The sequence below is a fragment of the Zonotrichia albicollis genome, chromosome 15 (genome assembly GCF_047830755.1).
Source record: "Zonotrichia albicollis isolate bZonAlb1 chromosome 15, bZonAlb1.hap1, whole genome shotgun sequence".
NCBI lineage: Eukaryota > Metazoa > Chordata > Aves > Passeriformes > Passerellidae > Zonotrichia > Zonotrichia albicollis.
In genome coordinates, this window is record NC_133833.1 from 17763014 (window position 1) to 17784297 (window position 21284).

General features: G+C 45.5%; 1 protein-coding gene across 4 annotated transcripts in view; it reads left to right on the top strand.

Annotated features, from left to right (window-relative positions):
* Nucleotides 1-21284, top strand: part of FBXW11 (F-box and WD repeat domain containing 11) — a 58404-nt gene that overhangs the window by 8651 nt on the left and 28469 nt on the right. For 2 of the 4 annotated variants that reach the window (XM_074552537.1, XM_074552536.1), the window contains one exon: nt 7216-7317. The exons of the other annotated variants lie outside the window; for them this stretch is intronic. In XM_074552537.1, coding sequence (XP_074408638.1) covers nt 7267-7317 — 51 coding nt within the window. In that variant the 5' untranslated portion in view covers nt 7216-7266. The remainder of the gene's footprint in view (nt 1-7215; nt 7318-21284) is intronic. 4 annotated transcript variants of the gene reach the window in all.

The following is a 21284-nucleotide window of genomic DNA, read 5'->3' on the forward strand; positions in this document are numbered from 1 at the left end:
TCTGAGTTCAGGCCCTGTCCTGGTGGATCCATCACAATTGCAGAGAACTTCTCTGGTTACTCCTAGGACAATTTCCTGTAGCTTTTCCTGCTGAAATGCCATTTGAAATTCTTGGAGTCAGTGTCCTAAACCCTTCCTGAGCTGTCAGTGTGAAGGTTTGGCCTCAGCTGTTTGGGACAGGTGTAGGGCAGGGGTGGCACGAGAAGTCTCACAGTGACACTGGGTTTATTTCAGAGTAGGGGTGAGCCATTGTACTTGGAGTCACATTCCTCTGAGATTTGGGATAGCTGCAAAAGGTTGTCCTAGAGATGATTTGTGTGCCTCAGGAAGGCAAGCTAGGTCCCTGGCTGGCAGGAAAAGAAAATTGTGTGTTCAATATCATATCTGGTGTGAATGGGAGAGCTGCACCTCCCAGTGCCCAACTTTACTGTGAGTTGGTGCTCTGAGGGACTTGACAACTTATTTCTGCAGTGACTGTGAAGCAGTGTACCTGGATTCCTGTGGACAGTAACAGCAGTAATGCTCAGCCTTTGTGTGTTCTCCTTTGTAGGAGTTACTGCAGTGAGTGGGGAGCCTCTGTATTTAACCTGCTGTGGCAGAAACTCTGTACGTGCTGTTGGTCTCATGCATGGTTTGAATCCTGCGTTTGTTTTCCTGGTGTGGTATTTTGTGCCAAAGTTATATTTGAATTTAATTGATAAGTACGTTTATAATTAATTACTTGTGCAAAGGTTTCCTGGTTTGATTTTTAGTGTAGTTGAATTTTATTTGGTTAGGGTGGAGAAGTCTGTTTTAGTGTGACTCTTTTAAATAAAGCAGAGGGAGAATGTAGGGGAAATACTTATTAACCTTACACTGACACATTTCTTGCATTCTCATCTGGTATCAAATTGAATTTGTTCCACACAGCCATCAGACTCAATTTGGAGTTAAAATTGTGAAATCGTGTCTTTCTATGGAATATTTGCTGTTCAGGGTGTGCCTTTTTCTAAAAACTAGAGAACAGGGAGACAGAGGCAAACTTGGCATCTTTAGTGATGAAAACTAAAAAGAGGAAATAATTTAAAATACACTGAGCAGGGAAAAAAAAGAGGAAGCATAATTGAGTGCTCCTGCTGATCAAGATCCTCAGTGTTATTTAATATTGCTTAACTTTTGGAGCCATCAGCCAGCCCTTCAGAGGCAGCAGTTGAGCTGAGCAGGTTGGAGGCTTTGCTGTTGTTCCATTTGAGAAAGTGCCCTGTGAGGCACTCTCAGAGCTGTGGCAGTGTTCCTGTGCAGCCCTGCCTGGCACTCCTGGGTTGTTCTGGCAGCCCAGCCTCCACAGGCATCACAACTTGAGTGCTTCTACCCTGCCTTGGCCGTCCTAGGATTTATGGTCAGCTCTGTTAGGCCTCAGCCTTGAGAGCCTAAGGGTCTGAGACAGCTTTTAACATGTTAGACAAGTTTCAGCCATGTTTTCCTGTGTTTGACACCCTGCAGGTTTCTCCTGTGTGATGGGCAGTGCTGGGTCTGTGTTGCCCACTCAGGATTTGCCCTGAGCTGCTGGCTGGAGATGTCTGCAGTCCCTGTTCTGCTGCAGGAGAGCAGAAGAAAGTGTTTTGCTTTAGAAATGTCCTTTCTAGTGTAACACTGGGGATGTTGGTGCAGGAAGGTGTATCCTACAGCTGTGGGAGGTGGGGTGTATGTACATGAAGGAGGCAAGGACTAATTAAATGCTGTGTATTTTGAAAAATTGAGATTATTTCAGTAATGTTCAGAGTGGCTTATGCAAACATCTTAGGATTTTTTCCCAGTCCTTTGTATCTTCTTGAAAACGAACTGCTGCATCTCATGAGTCTTATCCTGATTAATAAATTATAATGGAGTAAGATGGTTATTCTATTCAAAGAAAGCATTTAATCTTCTCTCCACTGAACCCATATTCCTTTTGTAGCATTGACTGTGTGTAGCAAACACACTTTGATCTTCAGGAGCAGAGTGGGACAGCGTTCTCCATCAGCCTCCTGTGAATTCAGTGTCCTATCTAGAGCATCGCTGTGGTAATAAGGAGAATTTCTCTCATCAATTCTTTTCCCTTGTCTTGCTTTCAATTTCCTGATTCCTCACTTAGTGTTTTTCCCCAAATGCAAGAGCTTACGTGCAGATCTCGAATGGCTGTTGGAAGGTTATTCCATTGAGCAGTTTACAAAACTATTGTGAATGGCAATGATTTGGCTAAATTGATTTTCCTAATGGCACGGTGACTCAGCTATTGGTTACCTAATTTTTTTTAGAATGATCTAATAACAGAATAATAAAAAAAATTCACAAGTTAAAATTAGTTTTCCACTCTGTGGGTATTTATTTTTGAGAAATTAATTTTTACATGGAAAGAGAGAAATAAATGCAAGAGTAAATTACGCCTGAAACAACTTTGTTGACCCGGGAGTCCAGTTCTGCTGAAATTGAAGCAGATTGCTGGAATGCAATGTAAAACTCCCTGAGTGTGGAATTGTATGGATGGTGCTCCAACAGCCTTCTGAATGCCCAGTGGGGCTGCCCTGGCCGTGGCAGAGGCAGTGCTGTGATGGCACCGGTGCCAGCAGAGCCGTGTGGGGCACCGGGCACCTCCCCGGGCACCTCCCCGGGCACAGCATGGCCGGGGGCGGCACAGGAGGAGCCAGAGGGCTCCTGTGGGTGCCTGCAGAGCTGTGCAGGGCTGGCCCTGGGGGAGCTGTCACCCTGCATGTCCCACCCAGTGTTCACACACACCTTGGATGTTGTGCTTCCCACCTGTGCACACTCAGTCCCAGCCCGGGGCTTCACCACTGCTCTGCCTGGCACTGTTTGAAGCCTGAACAGGAAAAGCACCAGGTAAGATCTGGAGGAAATCCCAGCCTGCAACCAGGAGGGAGCTGGACTTGGCTGCTGTTCCTGCCCAGTGTAAAATAATAATGAAGGCCTTGAAACTGTGTTACTGCTCATGTTTTTTATGTCTTAGTTTGGTTAATGCTGATTTTTGAGGAGATCTGAGCTTGCCATTAAGTTGGAGGTGGGAGCATAAGGCTTTCCTAGACTGTCAGACCACCCTCAAATCCAAGTTGGCTTTTCAGAGCACCTCTTGGGCTGCATTAAACTGAGCCCCCAGCCATGGAGAGGGGTTTAATTAGCACCACTTACCCATAAAATTATCAATATTAAGTGTTGGTGGAAATAAATACCAATTGTGTTGGTCCAGGCCCAAGTGAACTAACCATGAAGTCACCATTGCTGAGTAGCATGTGAATTTCTTATAGCTAAAAATCTGAAAATAATTGACAGTGAAGGCTGAGGTTATTTGGTTCTACCTTTTTTGCATGTTTTTTCCTTAAGATCAGAATTTCCCAATAAATTTGGATTCTCTAAATTATCTTGTATAAATAAAATTAATGCAGTGAAAAATTTCGAGGTCATATTTTTAATATTTTATAAAACTTGCAGCATAAGTTTGGGTTATGTAAATGCTGTCATTCTTAGTTATGACGCTGGAGTATTGCCATGCCTGGGTTGCAAAGGTGTTCTAATTCCATCAGAAACACAGGCTATAGGCAGTTCTTGGGCAGTTTAAAGGGCTTTAGAGGATAAATGTGTGAGGTTTTGTTAAGGGATGCAGAAGTGTGAGGATTTCTGTGTGACAGTATCAGATGCTCTGAAGGAAATGATTTCTGGGCATGTTACACTGCTTTAACCAGGCCCTGCTGTAACCTGGGAGAAGTCCAGAGTGAAGGAAAACTTTGGGATAGGATAGTTCAGGGCCTGAGGAGGTGTTTTTGTACCTCCATCCTAAAATTCCCAGCTACAAAGTTGGTTTGTTGGATACACACTGCTCTGTGCTTAATTAATATAAGAACTTCTTAACACTTGAGTTTTAAAGACATTGAAGCATCTCCCCTTTTTACTGAGGATTTACAGGTTTCTCTGGGAATGCAGCATTTTGTATAGGCTGCTTCAGTTCAAGATTTAAGATTGAAATGTAAAGCTTGAAATGTAATTCCTGGGGCTAGACCACCAGAGCAGTTCTTTGTGTATGGAATTAGCATCAGTCATCTCATAATAAAATAAAATACCAATCTTGCAAGCACAAGGCATTGAAGTGATGAGAATGAGAGTTGGTGTCTGTTCCTGCCTTGCCCTGGGGCTCAGAGCCCTCTCAGCTCTGCAGGTAGAACCTCCAGGTGATCCCCTGCCCTCACAGTGTGAGGCACTTAGAGCTCTGCATTGCTAATTACCTTATTCCTTAAAATCTGAGTTTCACTTTACCTTCACCTGTGCAGTTCTGTTCTCATTCAATGCTGTGCCTGTTGGCCACTGGCACTTTCCCCTTCCCAGGCTTTATTAAACAGTGCTGCACCTCCCTGGGCTCCTGGTGAGAGGAGGGCCAGTGCAAAGTGAAGCCTTTGGAACACTGTTAAGCTTTTATTCATCACAGGTCAGGCAATAACATGTCAGGGAAGCACACAAATATTTGCACGTTGCTGTTTTGGTGTGAAGTGGGACACAATATTTAATTTGTGGCATTGTGCAATAGCAGTGCTGCAGCTGAGTGTCCAGGGAGTTTTTGTAAAGCCTTCCATGCAGGTTTCGTAATGCTGTGAAAAGGTTTTTGTGTGGCTTAACCTTGGCATGGAAATGGCCTCAGTGCCTAATGCATTTTGAATTAAATTTTTAAAAACGTTCTCAACTTACCCATTTTTGTCTTAAGCACTTAAAATTCAGTTTATTTAGCTAGAGTGCTTCCTAAACTCCCCCACATGATAACCTCTAAACCAGTGATTTTTACCTTATAATTTCTGGACATCTGCAGGTGTAGATTCATTAAAAACATTATCCTCAGCTTTGTGCACCTAATCTGAACACCTCAGGAGAGGAGTTTGCTGTGGTTTTTATCAGTGACTTTTATAAAGTCACGTGAGCAAAGTGACTTTTTTTTAATCAGGTCTGTATGCTTAAAAATGCTTTTAGGCTTTAATCAACACCTGCAGAAATACCCTGAATTTTGCTGATTCAGTGTTGCAGAACCATGATGAAGGTATTGTCCTTAATAGGAACAAAGAACAAAATTAATTGGAAAGGGAGTTTGAATTATACACTCATTTTTAAGAAACAGACCTATAAAATGTGTATCTTCAATCAGTGGGTTTTAACAGTACATCCCATCTTTTTTGAAAATGTGAAAACCTCTCTTTTTTGTGTCTTCTTGAAGTTAAGTTAGTTTCTCTGTTGCCGCTGATTGACTGTCTTAGCAGTGTCCTGGGAACTAAATTTCCAATGTTAATGCAAGGACATGTCAAAGTCAAGTAATGCAAAATAATGACAGATATAGTGGAGTAATTACTTTATAGCTAAATCCCATTTCTCTATAAACATTAAATAAACTTTAAAAACCTTTCAGTAATTGAAAACTATGGATTTGTTTTGCTATTAATGAGAGAATAATACAATAAAACATAGATATGACTATTTTTACCCCTGTCCATAAGAGATATGCTCCCTCTCTTGCCATTCCAAGTGCACCTCACAGGATATCCCTGTGGAATCAGCACCTTCCTGCTGGGTAAGAGAGGGAAATTCAAGGTGTTGTGGTGCTGCTAGGGCCATTCTTCTGCTGGTTTTGCTGTAATTTCTCTCCTTGGCATGAGTCTTCCTTTTGTTTTATCCACAAGATATGAAACAAAAAAAAGTTTTTTACCCTTCAGGTGCTCTGGGCTCTCTTCCCCTCCTTGATCCTGGCACAAACTGCTTTCCATGAGGCTTCACCTCCAGTTATTCCACTTTCAGCTTGGACCTGTTGGGGCTTTTCTTTCAATGTTTTGGTGTCCATTGTAACTAAATTGGAAGCCTGTGTGGAAAATAGTGAAAGCTCAGTCTGTGCCAAATATTGCAGCTGGGTTTGTGCTCTGCTTTATGCTGAGAAGTTGAATCCTTTTCCCTAACTTTATCTGGTGTATGTACTGCTCTGTCCTTAAAAAGAACTGGGAAATTATATTGGGGAGCTACAGAAATTCTGGGGAGTTTGCCTGCATCAAATTTCTTCAGCTTTCTCCAAACTTTTCCTAACTTCTCGTGTCAGCAGTGGGGAATTTGGTAGTTAAGCTTGGGTGGCAGGAAGAGCAGTAAACGTAGCCAAGGGATGATTTGGCTTTAGGATATCTTCAACTATAATTCCAACATTTTTCCCCAGGTCCTTAGGGTTCCTTGATTAAGCAGAACTTGGTCATGTAATTTGAGCTCAGTTAAGTGTGGTTCCTCTCTAAAATGTGCTCCCATTGTCGGGTTGAGTAAAGAACCACAGTTTGTTTGAGAAAGCTGAGACACTGGGGAGTGCCAAACCTTGATTCCCAAACTCCTCCAGGTGGATTCTAAAGCCTTGCCACCCCAGTGGCACCTCCTGTCCCCATGGGCACTGTGCAGGGCACAGCTGGGCAGGGATTTTGGCCAGGCTGGGTTGCTGGGTGGGGGCTCTGCCCTGAAAGCTCTGCTGTGGGCAGCAGTGTGGGTGAGCTAAACTCTGCTGCTGCTGGGGGTCAGTGAAAGCATTCAGCTGGGCATGGAAGGCACGGGCTTACAGAGGGGGAGAGGGAGCTCAGGCCAGAGGGATGGCTGGTTCTGGGCAGGCCAGAGGGGATGGCTGGTTCTGGGCAGGCCAGAGGGGATGGCTGGTTCTGGGCAGGCCAGAGGGGATGGCTGGTTCTGGGCAGGCCAGAGGGGATGGCTGGTTCTGGGCAGGCCAGAGGGGATGGCTGGTTCTGCACAGGCCAGAGGGGTGGCTGGTTCTGCACAGGCCAGAGGGGTGGCTGGTTCTGGGCAGGCCAGAGGGGTGGCTGGTTCTGGGCAGGCCAGAGGGGGTGGCTGGTTCTGCACAGGCCAGAGGGGTGGCTGGTTCTGCACAGGCCAGAGGGGATGGCTGGTTCTGGGCAGGCCAGAGGGGATGGCTGGTTATCACAGGCCAGAGGGGATGGCTGGTTATTCACAGGCCAGAGGGGATGGATGGTTCTGGGCAGGCAGAGGGGTGGCTGGTCCTCGATGGCTGCACAGCACCTTCAGTGGTTGTTTCACCCCTGGCACTAACTATGGTGAATGTAGAAATAACATAGATAAGTACCCACGTTAACATACTAATGAGTTGCCTGCCTTGAGTGATTTGTTGTGGCATCTAACTGCTTCTTCTCTTCCTTCCTTTTTGTCACCCTGCAGTGTTCTGTGCCAAGGTCTTTGTGGCTAGGCTGCTCCAACCTGGTAGAGAGCATGTGCGCACTGAGATGCCTGCAGAGCATGCCCAGTGTCAGATGTCTCCAGGTGCCTTTCTTCTTTCTTGTTGTAAATGTTATGCTGTTGAACTTGTGTTAAACTCTCAGGACTCTGTTTAATCGAATTGTTTAGTCTGCTAAATGTTTTTTGTGCATCCTTTTCTGAAATCTTCTACTTAACTGCATTGTAGGAGTGACTCTTTAAGGGCTTTCTGTGCAGCAGGGCTGGGGGGAGCTGTTGTGTTTTATTGCCTGTTTACTGACCTTGTGATATCAGTAGCATAGTTCTGCATGTTGCCTGCTACCTTTTGCTTTCTCTTTTAACTTAAAAATAACGTAATGAGCTTTGCTGTTAATGAACTGACCAGCCTGTGATATTTGTGTGATTGAATTTAGAAAGGAAAAGCTTTTTATTTGCTCCTAAGCGTGGGCCTGGGTGTAGCCTTACCTTAGTCTTTGCACGTGTGTGAACAGAGAATAGTGAGCATGGAGGCCTGGGCTCTTTGGGTTGCCCTGTTAATTCAGTTTTTTAACTATTAAGAAGTGAAGAATGAGGGATGGGGGTGGGGGGTTGGTCTGCATAGAAAACCACTAAGTCCTAAGTTGTCTGTTGTTTTCCTTCTAGTAAACTGTTGGAGCTAAGCCTGCATAACTTATAGATGGGGAATTGCTGCTTCATTGGTTTGGGAGGATGTAAAATGATAAAAAGGGAGCTTGTGGGACCAGTTAACAGTTTTTCCCAGGGTATTTACCTTGGAAGGAAAATGCTGAACATGTGTAGTAACTGTGTGACACTTCCCAAAGTATTTCTGAATGTAACATTTTTTTTAGCAGAAAACAAGGATTATTTAACATTAGTGTATTTGCATAAGAGCATCATTCAGTGGTTCAAGTCTTTCATGTGTATAAAATGAGTAGTTAAAAGAAATTGCTTTTTTGTGAATGAAAATGAACAATTGTGTCACTCCATTTGAGGTCAGCCACTGGAGAACATCAGTGTCTTACCTTAGAGAGTAACCAGTTATTTTAAAACTTCTCACCTGCAAAATGTGGCCACTTGAAATTCAGCAAATGTGAATTTCAGAATCAGAAATTCCTTCAAAATTTTTGTTAAAATACAAGTCTTGTTTTCCATTTGAATGCTTTACATTTCCAATTTTGAAATAGTATTCAAAGAAAGGACAAAAACTCACGTCCAAGACCAACTCCTAGATGGGTAATTCAGTTTTATAGAAATAAACAGTTTCATGGCCAAATCATTGCTTAGAGAGGAGTGCCTACAGCCATGCCAGGGCAGAGTCCCAGAGGTTTGGTGTCTGTCTTGGCAATAATCACAAACTACTTCTAATTTTGACAGGGTGGGATTGTTGGGGTGTCTGCAGGGCTGGGGGTTGGACTTTGCTGATCCTTGTGGGTCCCTTCCAGCTCAGGGTATTCCATGGTTCAGTGAAATATTGTGTCAAAATAAAGACTTTTTCTTTTTATTAAGGTTTGATTGTTTTGTAGAGCTGCAACCAGAAGAGGCTTTGAGACTTTTGGAAGTGTCTGTGAAGGATTATGTTTTTTAAAAAAGTTCTCCTTTTAGGTGTGTGACTCAGTGATGTCGTAAGGGGAACTTGGAAGCAAAAGTGACACCAGCTGCTTTCTCCATTTATTATTTTTGGCACTGTGACTTGCCCTTCATCGTTTCCTGAACTCTTAAGCCCACATAGAAATCAGGTGGGGCACAGGTAGCAGGAGCTCTTGGTTCTGTAGCACACATTGGTTAGAGTGAAATGATGGATAGGAGGTGCTGGAAGGGAAATGCAGAAGCCCTTGGTGATTGCCAGAAGTTACCTGGGGTTGTGAATGTTGTGTGTGGTGTGAGCAGGCCAGAAAGGGGCAAGAGCAGTCTGGAGCCTTGGAGAATCTCTGCAGGAAGCTCTTGCTCAGTGCTGGGGGTTTGTCAGACCTTTGGGCTTCAGCAGCCACCTGCCATCCACCTGAAGGCAGGATTGGGTTTGTCCTGCCTTTCTGGGAGCTTGTTAACAATCATCAAACCTAACAAAGCTGGTTACAATCAAGCAAATCCCCTCTGCCCATGGGTGGGGAGGTGCTCCAGTTCTCAGTCTGGGTGTGTATTCTGTGCTTTTCCTCATGCAGTAAAATACCCTCACAGTGTTTTAAACCTTAGTATTTTAAACCTTGCAGTTTACTGGAGAAATATTTGCTTTCTGCATTCTGTGAGCTGTTAGTGAATGCAGAAGAGAAACAGGTCATTTATTTAAAAAAAAAAATTACTCCTGTTTGTGGTACTTGAGGTTTCTTCTCATCTACACTGGCTTTTGGTTTAATTGGTATTATTAGGAAATGCAGTCCCTGACACTTAACACTTGTTTCTGTTGCATGGAGAAGTACATACTAAGTGCCAGTTCATAATACTTGAAACTGCTGCAAGGCCTTATTTTTAACTGCTCAGTTCCCTTTAATGATGTTTTTGTACATGAACGCTCTGGTATCCAGTAGCTCCTGTTCTCATTTGCTTTGATATGGATTTCTCTGCAAGATTACAACCAAAATTCTTGTTTAGGTCTTTAGAGAAACTGGTTCTTGTTAGAGGAACTTGTTAGCAGGTGTGTGATGCAGCCCTGTGGGTGCAGCACCTTCCATGGCTCCATCCTTGGAGCACAGCAGGGATTTTTGGAGTGTTTTGTGGTGCTGCTTTGGGAAGTGGCTCCAGCAGGGCTGCCAGGCAGAGACAGGCAGGGCTCTGGGCTCTGTGAGTAAACATCTCCAGTGTGGTATGAGCACTGCTCATTAAGCAACAGAAGATAAGAGCCCAGGCATCACTTTGAATTATTGCATAATGCAGGAGATGATGAAATAAGTCTTGGGAAATGAATTATTAGAGAGATATAAATGAAATTAACCCAGTAACCAAATACTGCCCCGCCAAGTTTCTTCCCTGCCTTCAGTTACGCCTTTCTTCTACTTCTGTTTTTTTTAAGAATAATTTTATCTCTCTTTTAAAACTCCACTTAGGTTTTGTTGGGCTTATTTACACCCTCCCAAGTTATTTCTTACACCTTTCCATCTATGCTTGAAGTTTTCAGCTTAATTGCATGCAGTGCCCTGCTCCTCTCTGCCTCTGTGTTCAGCCATGGCCTGTGTGGCCTGGAAGCTCTAACAGAGTTCATTCCCTGCAGGAACAAGCAATGTCTCACTTCCCAAGCTGCCTGTGGGAGATCTCAGCTGGTTCCTCCACAGGCCAGATCATAAAGCTCCTGCAGTGGCATTGTCAGACTCCTCCAAGCCCATTGTGCCAGGTGCTTGGGGCAGCACCTCTGCCTTCCCTGTCCTTTATCCTTCCTCCTGTCCAGCTCCAGAGGTGCTCCTGGAGCTGCATTTTCCTGTTCATGGAGTCCCCATCCCCAGAGGTGGCACTCAGTGCTCTGGGCTGGGTATAGGACACAAGTTTCCCTTCTTTCAGTTTAAACACAGAAGTTTTCAGAAGGAAGTTTATTTTTTTATTTATTGATGTTACAATTTAGTATTAACTTGCTTAAGCTTCTGTTTGTTTTTCTTTACTAATTTTGAGCTTCTGTTGATGTTTCTATTCTGATACCAGAGGGAAGCACAACAACAGAAAGTGTAGTTGGAAAAACTTGCAGTTGAAAGCTAAGAATTGAACATGAAAACTATTTAATCCTCTTTTTCCAGTACAAATTCAGGCACAGACATGATGCAGCTTTCTTAAAACCACAGAGTGCTGGAGATGGGCTCTGCTCAAACCTCCTCCTCCCGAGCATGAAATCACAAATGGGAGATGATGAGTGGCCTGTTGCTCTGGAGCTTGCATCCCTTTGGAAATGTTATTTTCTGTAGCTGTTGAAATGGGTTGTCATAACCAGGCAACTGCTTTGCTGCTTCTGTTGGGTCTGAAGTCATTTACAAATACCTTTTTGACATGTTTTCTGGTATTTTGCCTCAAAACAGTGGAACTGTTACCGTTTCTTTTTGGAAACAGTCCAACAGCTCCATTAAAAAGAAATACGTATTTGATTCCTTTTCTTTAAAGGAACAGAATGTTCTGTCCAAAATCTGAAATATTTCTGCTTGTTCCCTGTGTTTAAAAAGACTTTTCAGAGACACAGCTTTCAAACCCAGGCCAGCAGTGTAGAAGCAAATAAAACTCCCCATGGTGGGTCTGGGGGCAGTGTGGCAGAGGGATGGCCTGGATTCCCCAGTTCCTTAACCTGAGGTAAAAATGGCCAGTTCTCCCTCTGCTAATCAGCAGTGCTGCTTTCCAGTGTGGTTCCTTCTGGCTGGAGTCTCCTCTCAGTGAAAAGTGACACCAGTTTGGGGTTTGTTTTCAGCAGTTTCTTGTAATAACTTTTCTTTTTTAGTTCTCAGTGTGGGTGTTACAGATTTTGAGGCCTGATCCAGCAGCTCAGTTTGGTGGCAGTTGCACATCCTGCAGGCATTTGCAAAGGGTAGGATTGCATTTTATTCCCCTGGTGCTTCAGTGCTTGGCCATCCTTGTCCTCTCCACCACATCCCAGCCTGTTTCCTTTGGAGAGCCTGAACTGGGATGAGCATTCTGCAGTCTGGGCATCTTTCAGAGTCACAGCAGCTTCTGGTGGTGCTTCCAGGTGGTGTGGCCAGCCATGGCTTGGTGCTGGATCCAGGTACCTCTGCCCAGCAGGATGGGGAAATGTGAAATGCAGGGATTGCTTTCTCCAAGTGTGATTTGTTCTCCAAGGGAAGCACTTCTCTGGTGTCCTTCATGGATCTGAGTGCTTTGGGCTTTATGACTTTAGCTTTTAACTGAGCCTGTTCATTCTTAGGGGCAGGAAGGGACCTTCTCTGTCTTGGGTCAGTTCCTAGTGTTTGGTTGGAAGTGGAAGTGAGTTGTTATTTACTGGAGTGAATCCCAGGGCTGAGCTCTGAGCCAGAGCTTTGCTTTCCTCAGCTGAGGAGCAGAAATGTGTCCTTGATGTGTGAGAAGCAGCAAAATGGAGTAAATATCTCTGAGTTTTGGTTCCTCATTTGCCTGGGACATGATGTGCATCTGTCACTTGGAGCTGGCTGTGGCTCCTGCTGAGGATTCCAGCTGTACTCCCTGTGATCACAAAAGGGGGTGAGGATTCCAGCTGTATTCCCTGTGATCACAAAAGGGGGTGAGGATTCCAGCTGTATCCCTGTGATCAGCAGAGGGGGTGAGGATTCCAGCTGTATTCCCTGTGATCAGTTAGGGAGGGTGAGGATTCCAGCTGTATTCCCTGTGATCAATTAGAGGGGTGAGGATTCCAGCTGTATTCCCTGTGATCAGTTAGGGGGGGAGGATTCCAGCTGTATTCCCTGTGATCAGTTAGGGGTGAGGATTCCAGCTGTATTCCCTGTGATCAGTTAGGGGGTGAGGATTCCAGCTGTATTCCCTGTGATCAGTTAGAGGAGGGGTGAGGATTCCAGCTGTATTCCCTGTGATCAGTTAGGGGGTGAGGATTCCAGCTGTATTCCCTGTGATCAGTTGGGGGGTGAGGATTCCAGCTGTATTCCCTGTGATCACAAAAGGGGGGGAGGATTCCAGCTGTATTCCCTGTGATCAGTTAGGGGGGGAGGATTCCAGCTGTATTCCCTGTGATCAGTTAGGGAGGGTGAGGATTCCAGCTGTATTCCCTGTGATCAGTTAGGGGGTGAGGATTCCAGCTGTATTCCCTGTGATCAGTTAGGGGGTGAGGATTCCAGCTGTATTCCCTGTGATCAGTTGGAGGGTGAGGATTCCAGCTGTATTCCCTGTGATCAGTTGGAGGGTGAGGATTCCAGCTGTATTCCCTGTGATCAGTTGGAGGGTGAGGATTCCAGCTGTATTCCCTGTGATCAGTTAGCAGGGGAGGATTCCAGCTGTATTCCCTGTGATCAGTTAGAGGGGTGAGGATTCCAGCTGTATTCCCTGTGATCAGTTGGGGGGTGAGGATTCCAGCTGTATTCCCTGTGATCAGTTAGGGGGTGAGGATTCCAGCTGTATTCCCTGTGATCAGTTAGGGAGGGTGAGGATTCCAGCTGTATTCCCTGGGATCAGTTAGAGAGGGTGAGGATTCCAGCTGTATTCCCTGTGATCAGTTAGGGGGTGAGGATTCCAGCTGTATTCCCTGTGATCAGTTAGCAGGGGAGGATTCCAGCTGTATTCCCTGTGATCAGTTAGGGGGTGAGGATTCCAGCTGTATTCCCTGTGATCAGTTAGGGGGTGAGGATTCCAGCTGTATTCCCTGTGATCAGCAGAGGGGGTGAGGATTCCAGCTGTATTCCCTGTGATCAGTTAGGGAGGGTGAGGATTCCAGCTGTATTCCCTGTGATCAGTTAGGGAGGGTGAGGATTCCAGCTGTATTCCAGCTGTATTCCAGCTGTATTCCAGCTGTATTCCCTGTCAGCAGCAGAGGGGGGTGGGAGCAGCCTGTGGAACCTCGTGGTGGGTTGGAGTCACCCGTGGTGGCCTCCCCTGGCTGGCATCATTTGGGTGCTGCCAAGCCCTGACCTTTCTGCTTGTGGGGAAAGAGTTTTGCTACTACAACAACCTGACACACACGAGTGCTTTTTTTGGACTTTGTTGTTTTCAGTGGTTTTTGGAGAGCACTAAAGGTCATACACTTCATCCCCAAGCTGCCAAGTATGCTTGAACAGCAGAGTGACCCCTTTCAGGAGCCTGCTCCTCTTGGTGGGGAGTTCTCTCATTGTGGTCTTCTCTTCAGAAGCTGCCAGTATTCAGAAGTCAGTAATTGACTTAATCACTGATCTTCATGAGCCAGATGAGGTGGAAGTAGTGAAATGAGTCCCTCTGAGATATATCACTGCAGAAGGGACCTCTGAACACACAAAAGTGATGGGAGCTTAGAGATCCAGTCCTTACTCCTTTGGGTGACTTGCTGGCCTGCCTTTTTTTGTTGGTGTTTCTCTCCTGTTCCATTCAGAGATCCCCACTCCCCAGTGGGCAGGATATGTCCCTGTGGAGGGAAGTTCTCCATGGTGAATTCATGGATCACCACAAGGTACTGGCAAATCCAGTGCCCGTTGCTCAGAGCTGCACCAGCGAGGGCAATGTCTGACATTAATTGTGTCCTTCCCAAAGCACAACACAGTCCCACTCAGCCTGAGAGATTTCACAAGTGGTGGGCAGGAGCTGTTATTGCTGATGGCTCTGCTCAATGTCTGCAGAAGGGATGCTGTTAGCCACAGCCTTGTGTTGATGCTTTCTCAGCCTCCTGTGGAAGAGAGGATTTTTTCTCTCTCTGATCCTGTTATGGTGGAAAGAAATGTGTTAGGAAACGTGCCTTGCTCCCTGCCTGCCTTCTGGCAGTGCCATGCTCGTGCTGGGAGGGATGGAGGAGGGAAATCTGCCCAGGGAGAGGAGGAGATGCGAGGCAATCTGTTCTGGGTCTGTGTGACAGTCCTCTTCCTTGCAGGTCTTGTCTCTTTCTCACACAGGAATTTTCTAGGAAGCAGAAATGTATAATCAAATATTTCCTACCAAGGTTGAAATATGGCATTTGTGCAGTGTCTGTGCACTGCAGCCTCCTCATCAGACCCCCCTGGCAGGAGGGAGGGTCCCTTGCTCAGGAGGATTCAGCAGCTGTGAGTGCCAGCATTGATGGCTTTGCTGATCCTGGAGGTGCCACTCTGAGTCTCCATCAGAAGGACACTTACCCTCTCCAAGTGACAGACTCCTGGTGCTGAGCACACTGCCCCTTCCCAGCTTTCCCTCAGCCTCTGTGATTTGCATCTGATGAGTTGTAGCTGTTCTGTGGGCCTTCAGGACTCACATTGAAGAGTCTTTACATAGGTGGTTGGTTTCTTACAGCAGGAGAACCCAAATACATCAAGGGAGGCATCAGAGTCCAGGGTAGCACAGCTGGCTGCAGACACAGCAGGGCTGGGGAAAGTGCTGCAGCAGAGAAAGAAGGAACTATAAAGTGAGCTTTTTACTCCTCTGTAATATTTCTGTGGCAAAAAGGCCCTGTTTGCAAAGCCTCACTGCTTTGTGGTGCAGGATGGTCTTCCACTGTTCCCAAGTGGATTTTGGGATTCCTGAGAAGTTAGAGGTGAAGCTGTTGCCCTCGAAGAACAATGCTGTAACTGATTTGTGTTGTCCTGAAGTATCTGTGAAATCCTCTTTCAGCCTTGCTGAGTTACCCTTCCCAAGACCCTGCAGACAGTGGGGCTGCCCCAGGGAGCAGAGCTGGCACTCCTGGGGCTGTCCCTGGGTTCAGAAGCTTTCCAGCAGCTTTCCTGCCTCAGTGCCATCCTGCCAGGCCCTGGGGCAGGGATTGTGCTGGCACTGCCAGGGCACAGGCTGTGCTCGGGGTGCACAGGGTGTCAGCTGGCCCTGCCTTTGGTTTGCCCTGTGCCACAGCTCTGCCACCTCTCTCTCACGAGAAGCTGTGCTGTGGCACCAGGCACTGGTGGTGTGGTGTGGATTGAAAATAATCTTCCCAAGCCAGGAACCTGACACGTGGGACAACTGTTCCTGCTGTTCTCACATCCTCTTCTGCAGAGTCCCACAGTGAGGTGCTCTTGTATTCACCAACTGCATCTTGAAGGTGTAGAGAGAGAAGGGGTGCTGACCTTCCAGGTCAGGAACATTTACCATCCATTATATAAATCATGTGAAATCTAAATTATGCAATTGCACATGCCTTTGAAAAGCCAGATAAAATCAGCACTCAAGTGCAGAGTGTCTGCCTATCCCCAGGCAAGGCTGGGTGGATATTTTAAAAAAATTATTTGAGTATTTTTTTACAACTTGTATTACTGAAGGCCTTTTCATTTAGCTGCAGTTAGGCTGCAGCCCTCATGGAGATAAGATTTTCTCCACGTTCTGGGTTGCTTGGATATCAGCAGTTCCAAACCCACACTGAACCTGTGCATAAACGAAAGCTTGTGTTTCAGGCAATTAGTGGGTGATTAGAATTTCCTGAGGAGTTGTGAAGATTGATCCGTTTCTGTGAGCTGCCAAGTCTGGAATACACTGCTCTGCATCTCTGGAGGGAACAACTGGACTTCCAGCAGGACAGGATTCTTCCTTGGGGTAGCTCACTGCTTCTTGGCTGCAGTTGTATTGAATTTCCATTGTGGTGGCTGCTTTCTTCTGTATTTCTTTTGTGTGCAAATACCTTCTATTTTGCAAAAGATGAATAATTGAGGGTTATTGCAGGTTTAGTATTTCAGACTGCCCAGTGGCTTTGAGTAACCTTTGTGTGGCTTTCCCTGTAAAAGTTTGTATAGAAGCCTGTTCAAAACCTGCTTAAAGTTTTGCAGTGTCTGAGGCCTTTGAGTGTCCCCTCCCTCTCACAGCTCTTCAAACCCCTCGTGCTGAGGGTTGTGCTTTGGGCTGACAATTTGAGGTAACTCCCTTTAGTTTGGTATGGAAACAGCAGGAGAGATCTGAACCCAAATTCCCTCTGGGAAACCAGGAATAATCTTTGAAGTATTTTAACTTTGCACCAGGCAGCCGAGTTGCAAATGTGTAGTTAATCTTAACAGAGGCTAACTTATTTTGATGAATTTGAACTGATCTAATTACTAGCTTAGCCTGAGATTTGCTTCCCAGATGTTACTTATCCTGCCTTGAATCTGGAATACTGTTAACATTTATTAATTCTGTGGGGGCAGAGCGCTGTCTTCTGCCTTGTTTACCCCTGAATGTGGCACAGAGAAAAACGTCCAACTTCTGGAGCTTTTGGAATTTGATTTTGCCTTGCCACGGTGTGGAGGTGTCCCTGGGCTTTGGGCAGGATGCTCCGTGGGATGGCAGAGCTTGGAGGGCATGGGCAGGCTCTGGGCTGTGAGCAGCACTTGGTGCTGCAGGGATGCAGCGCTGCCCCTGGAGCTGCAATTCAGCCCTCGGTCACATGTGCGAATCTGAGCAGTCAGCAGTCAAACGCAACTTTAAATAGTTTGTTTTCCTTTTCCAAGTCCTGTAAATGACGAGATGAGTGGATCTGAAGTGGTCTCTTTGCATCTGCTCTAAAAGGAAGAAAAGCGATGATAATCTTAAGCCAGTATTTTCCCTTCAAGTTTTCTTTTTTGGATGCTTTTTTCATACAGGAAATAAAAGCTAAATCAGTTTTTTACTAGACATTGAGACAGCCTCTAAGGTAGTAAATATGACTTAATGTTTTCATTATATTAAAAAAAAAATCCCAAAAGCTTGACATACCTAATCCTCCTAACTGCCTACCAAAATCCAGTTATTGGAGTAGCTTTTGATACAGTTGCAGGTGCAGATGTTGTGAACAAGAGTGTAACATGGTGTAGTCAAAGCTTTGAAAACTTAAGCTCTGCTTGTCCTTCAGAACTTTCAGTGAGTTTGCTGTATAAGGGACATGGTTTGAAGTTTGCCCTGAGTTTTAAAAGTACAGAGGAAAAACTGTTCTGCTTTGGGATGGATTAAGATTGAAAGTGCAGATTCTGCCTAAATAAGTTTATCTCTAAAACAGATGAACCATTAGTGCAAACTACTGCTAATAATTGTGGCTGAGAACTTGTGGTAACTTCTTAATTTAAAACAATCAATTGAAAAAGCAAATCAATACCTTGCTCCTGATATCTGTGTACCTTCCTACAGCCCGTTTGTCAGGGCCATGTTTCTGGTTTAAACATTTTACTTTTAAGAAAAAGTTATTCACAGGCAGAAGGGATTTGTCTTTTGAAGTATTTGGCCTGTAGGGCAGTGAAAGTTAATTGTGAGATGTTTTAGGCAAGTGACTGCAAGTGTTATCAGTGATGTCAGTGATAAGTGTGATGGCTGCTTTGATACACGTTTGAGTATTGAGATTTGCAGCTCTGGCAGGAATGGATTGGGATTCCTGCACACATCAGTGCCTGCCAAGGAAAGCTGAGTGACTGGGCAGTGAAAGGAATGAACTGAGACACCTGGGAAACAAACACCACTCTGAGCTGAAGGTGGAGTTCAAGCTCCTGTTGGGCTGGGCAGGGGTGGGAAAATGAATCCAGTTTTCCTCTGGGTGAGCCTCAGGTGAGGCTTTGCAGAGAGCCTTGATGGCTCCTCTTACTGCTGGCTGCTCTTGTGCAAGCTGGGAGATGATTATTATTATTATTATTGATTGAAAATTTCCCCCTGGCAGCACCAGCTGAGCTTGTGGGCACCTGAACGCCCAGCCCTGGCTGAAGTGCCAGCTGTTTTTGCCATTTCTCCTGCATCAGTGGTGCTCTGTGTCTGAGGGCAGGTGGACACACAGTGGTTTTTCTGTGTTTGGGCTCTGGTTTCCATCCAGCGCCAGGGTTTGCACCATGTGCAGTTTTGCAGGCCGTGCTTTGGTGCTGGAGTGGTGCAGGGATGAGTCATCAAATTGCTACAATTACACAATTCCCTGCTCATTGTCCTTGTAAATACACCGTGGTTTTATAGCGTGGGTACAGGCAGGTTTGGGTTACTGACTCTTGACTCCAGACACTCAGAACATTAAATGAGAGTTTAGGGTGTCTTTGAAACAGTTCTTGCAAGGAAGGTGTTAATGGGATCCTGCAGTACCTGTTGAGGTAAGGCTGCCCTTAAAACCCAACCAGTTACTGCATATTTAAAACCCAACCAAACCAAATCAAACCCCCACTGGATGTCTCTTGGGATTGCAGTAATTACATTGTTTTTCTGGTGACATCAGCCTGCTGTGTGGAAATGGAGGCGTGCTGGAAAATAGCTCTGAACTTGGACAGAAGTGCAATTGTTTTGTTTCTTATGACAACCTACACTGAACTAACTAAGTCAGTCAGTGAATATTTTTAATGTAAATCTCTCTGAGAACGTGTGATACGTTATTTCAGAAGTTGTAAAAGCCCCAGAGTGATTTTCCTGCTACAGTTCCCCATCATCTGTGGCCCTTCACAGGCTGGGGTAAGGATTAAATCCTGCCCTGCCAGCAGGCTCAGGCTGCAGCTTGGGCACAGAGCTGCCTGTCAAAGGATGTGCCATCACCAAAGGCTCGTGGTGCAGTTGGAGTCCTTGCTGAGAGTTCCATGGAATTGGATCAGAAAAGCAATCCTGAGCTGCTGAGCATTTTCATGTGTAATTTCAGTTTCAAAGCAAGTTGTGTGCTGTGATCTGGGTGCTGCCCCCACTGACCTGAGTTCTGAGGGCCACCAGGGTGACCAGAGGGATGGAGCACTTCTCCCATGAGGAAAGGCTGAGGAAACTGGGATTGTTCAGCCTGGAGAAAAGAAGGCTCCAAGGAGAGCTCGTTCTGGCCTTCCAGCAGCTGAAGGGAGAGCTGACCAGAAACATGGAGAGAGAGGATTTACATGAGTTTATTAGTTTCATGTGAAGTCAGATATACTGAATACGCAGAGATACATGGGTTTTATATATATATATATACATACACAAGATTAGTGAGTTAATTTGTAATGAGTTTCAGGTGAGGACTGATACTGTCAAAGGAAAGTTAACATAGTGGTACTAATTGCCAGTCATCAAAGCATTGGTGATTAAGCAGAGTGATCTCCTTAGTGACTGCTTGTGGTCTTTGGAACCTGCAGAAATGACTCTTCTGGAACATGGACGTGAGGAATGGCTTGAGGTTTTCCTTCTTTGAGCAGAGGCAAGAGTAAGCAATTCTAGTTTTGGGAGACTTATTGCTCTGGCCAAAACCTCCTGCACAGCAAACCCTTGAGAGGTGTCAAACTGGGGTATGGAAGTGCGTTTGGTATCTTCTAAAAACTTACCATCTGTAACTTGTGGTCAAACTAGTTTGTAGCAGCTTGAAACACAAACTGGGGGACTGTGGTGCTGAATTCAGCATGTCTTCCTTTTGACTTTTTGGTGGTTAGTCAGAGGCCAAATAAAAACTGATGCCCTATTTTCAGTTCCGAGGTTTTTTTTTCTAATTTTGCCTTCAGCTGTTGGCTCTTGGTAGACTCTTTAAGTATTTTAAGTATATTTTTGTCTGAACTTCCAGCAATAGCTGCACTAAAATAAAACCTGGCAACTGGGAGAGCAGCAAGCTAGGTAAGAATTGAAGCATGTTCAGCCTAATTCGTGCAGATCCCCGGTGCTTACATAAATAGTTTAGTTTAAGCTGAAACAAGCAATTACTAATACAGACATCAAATATAGACATGGCTATGGTCAGCAGTGTAAACCTTCATGTTTGGTGGACAGCCAGCTGTCCCTGGGGGCCAAGGAGGCCAATGGAACTTGTGGACATCAGGAGTTTTGCATTTCTTCACAGGCAGATCTTGAGGAGGGTGAGAAGGGAGGGATTTGGTCCTTGCTGTGAGAGAGGTTCATTCCCATCTTGTGCAGTCTAGGTTAGGGGTTCTCCAACTTAATTTTGTATTTGTGCTCCAGAACATTTTTACTGAGAACCTCTCCACAGTTAGAAGAGGAAAATCCCCGCTAATCCCTGATCAAATATGAAGATGTTGTTAATAACCATTGTTTAACAGGTTCCTGGGTCAGCAAATCCTGCCCATTTCTCCCCATGGAGGTGCTCATTCCATTAGGAAATGCCCTGAAGCCTTTGGCAGTTTGTGGCTCTGTGAAAAGCAGGAAGCCATGAGGGGCATGTGCTCGTCACTTGTGGCTGGTGCAGGTGGCAGCCCAGCTTTGGCCCTGGCTGCTGGCCCAGCTGTCCCAGAGGGTGGCAGATTCCTCTCTTGCCTGGCAAATGTGTGGGACCTGCACAGTCCCTGTGGGGCAGAGCTGCCTTCAGGAGGGCGTTGCAGCTCCAGTGCTGTGTCCTCCACCTGCAGTTTGACTCTGAGGCATCCAAGTACTTGTTTGTTATTTTGTGTCGGTTCTTCAGCTTCTTCAAAATCAGATGTGGTTTGTTAAAGGGCATCAGAACCTGTTTAGCTGAATTGTTTTAATTGGTTTTGCTTATTTTGTAACTTTAACTGAAATTTCCTGGTGGTTTTTTCCAGAGAATGGGAATCCTGTGAAAAGTTAGACTGTTAAGACTTAGCTGGGTCTTTAACTGGGATGGGAATTACTGGTGTAGTTTCAAGGGCAGTGAGACATAGAAG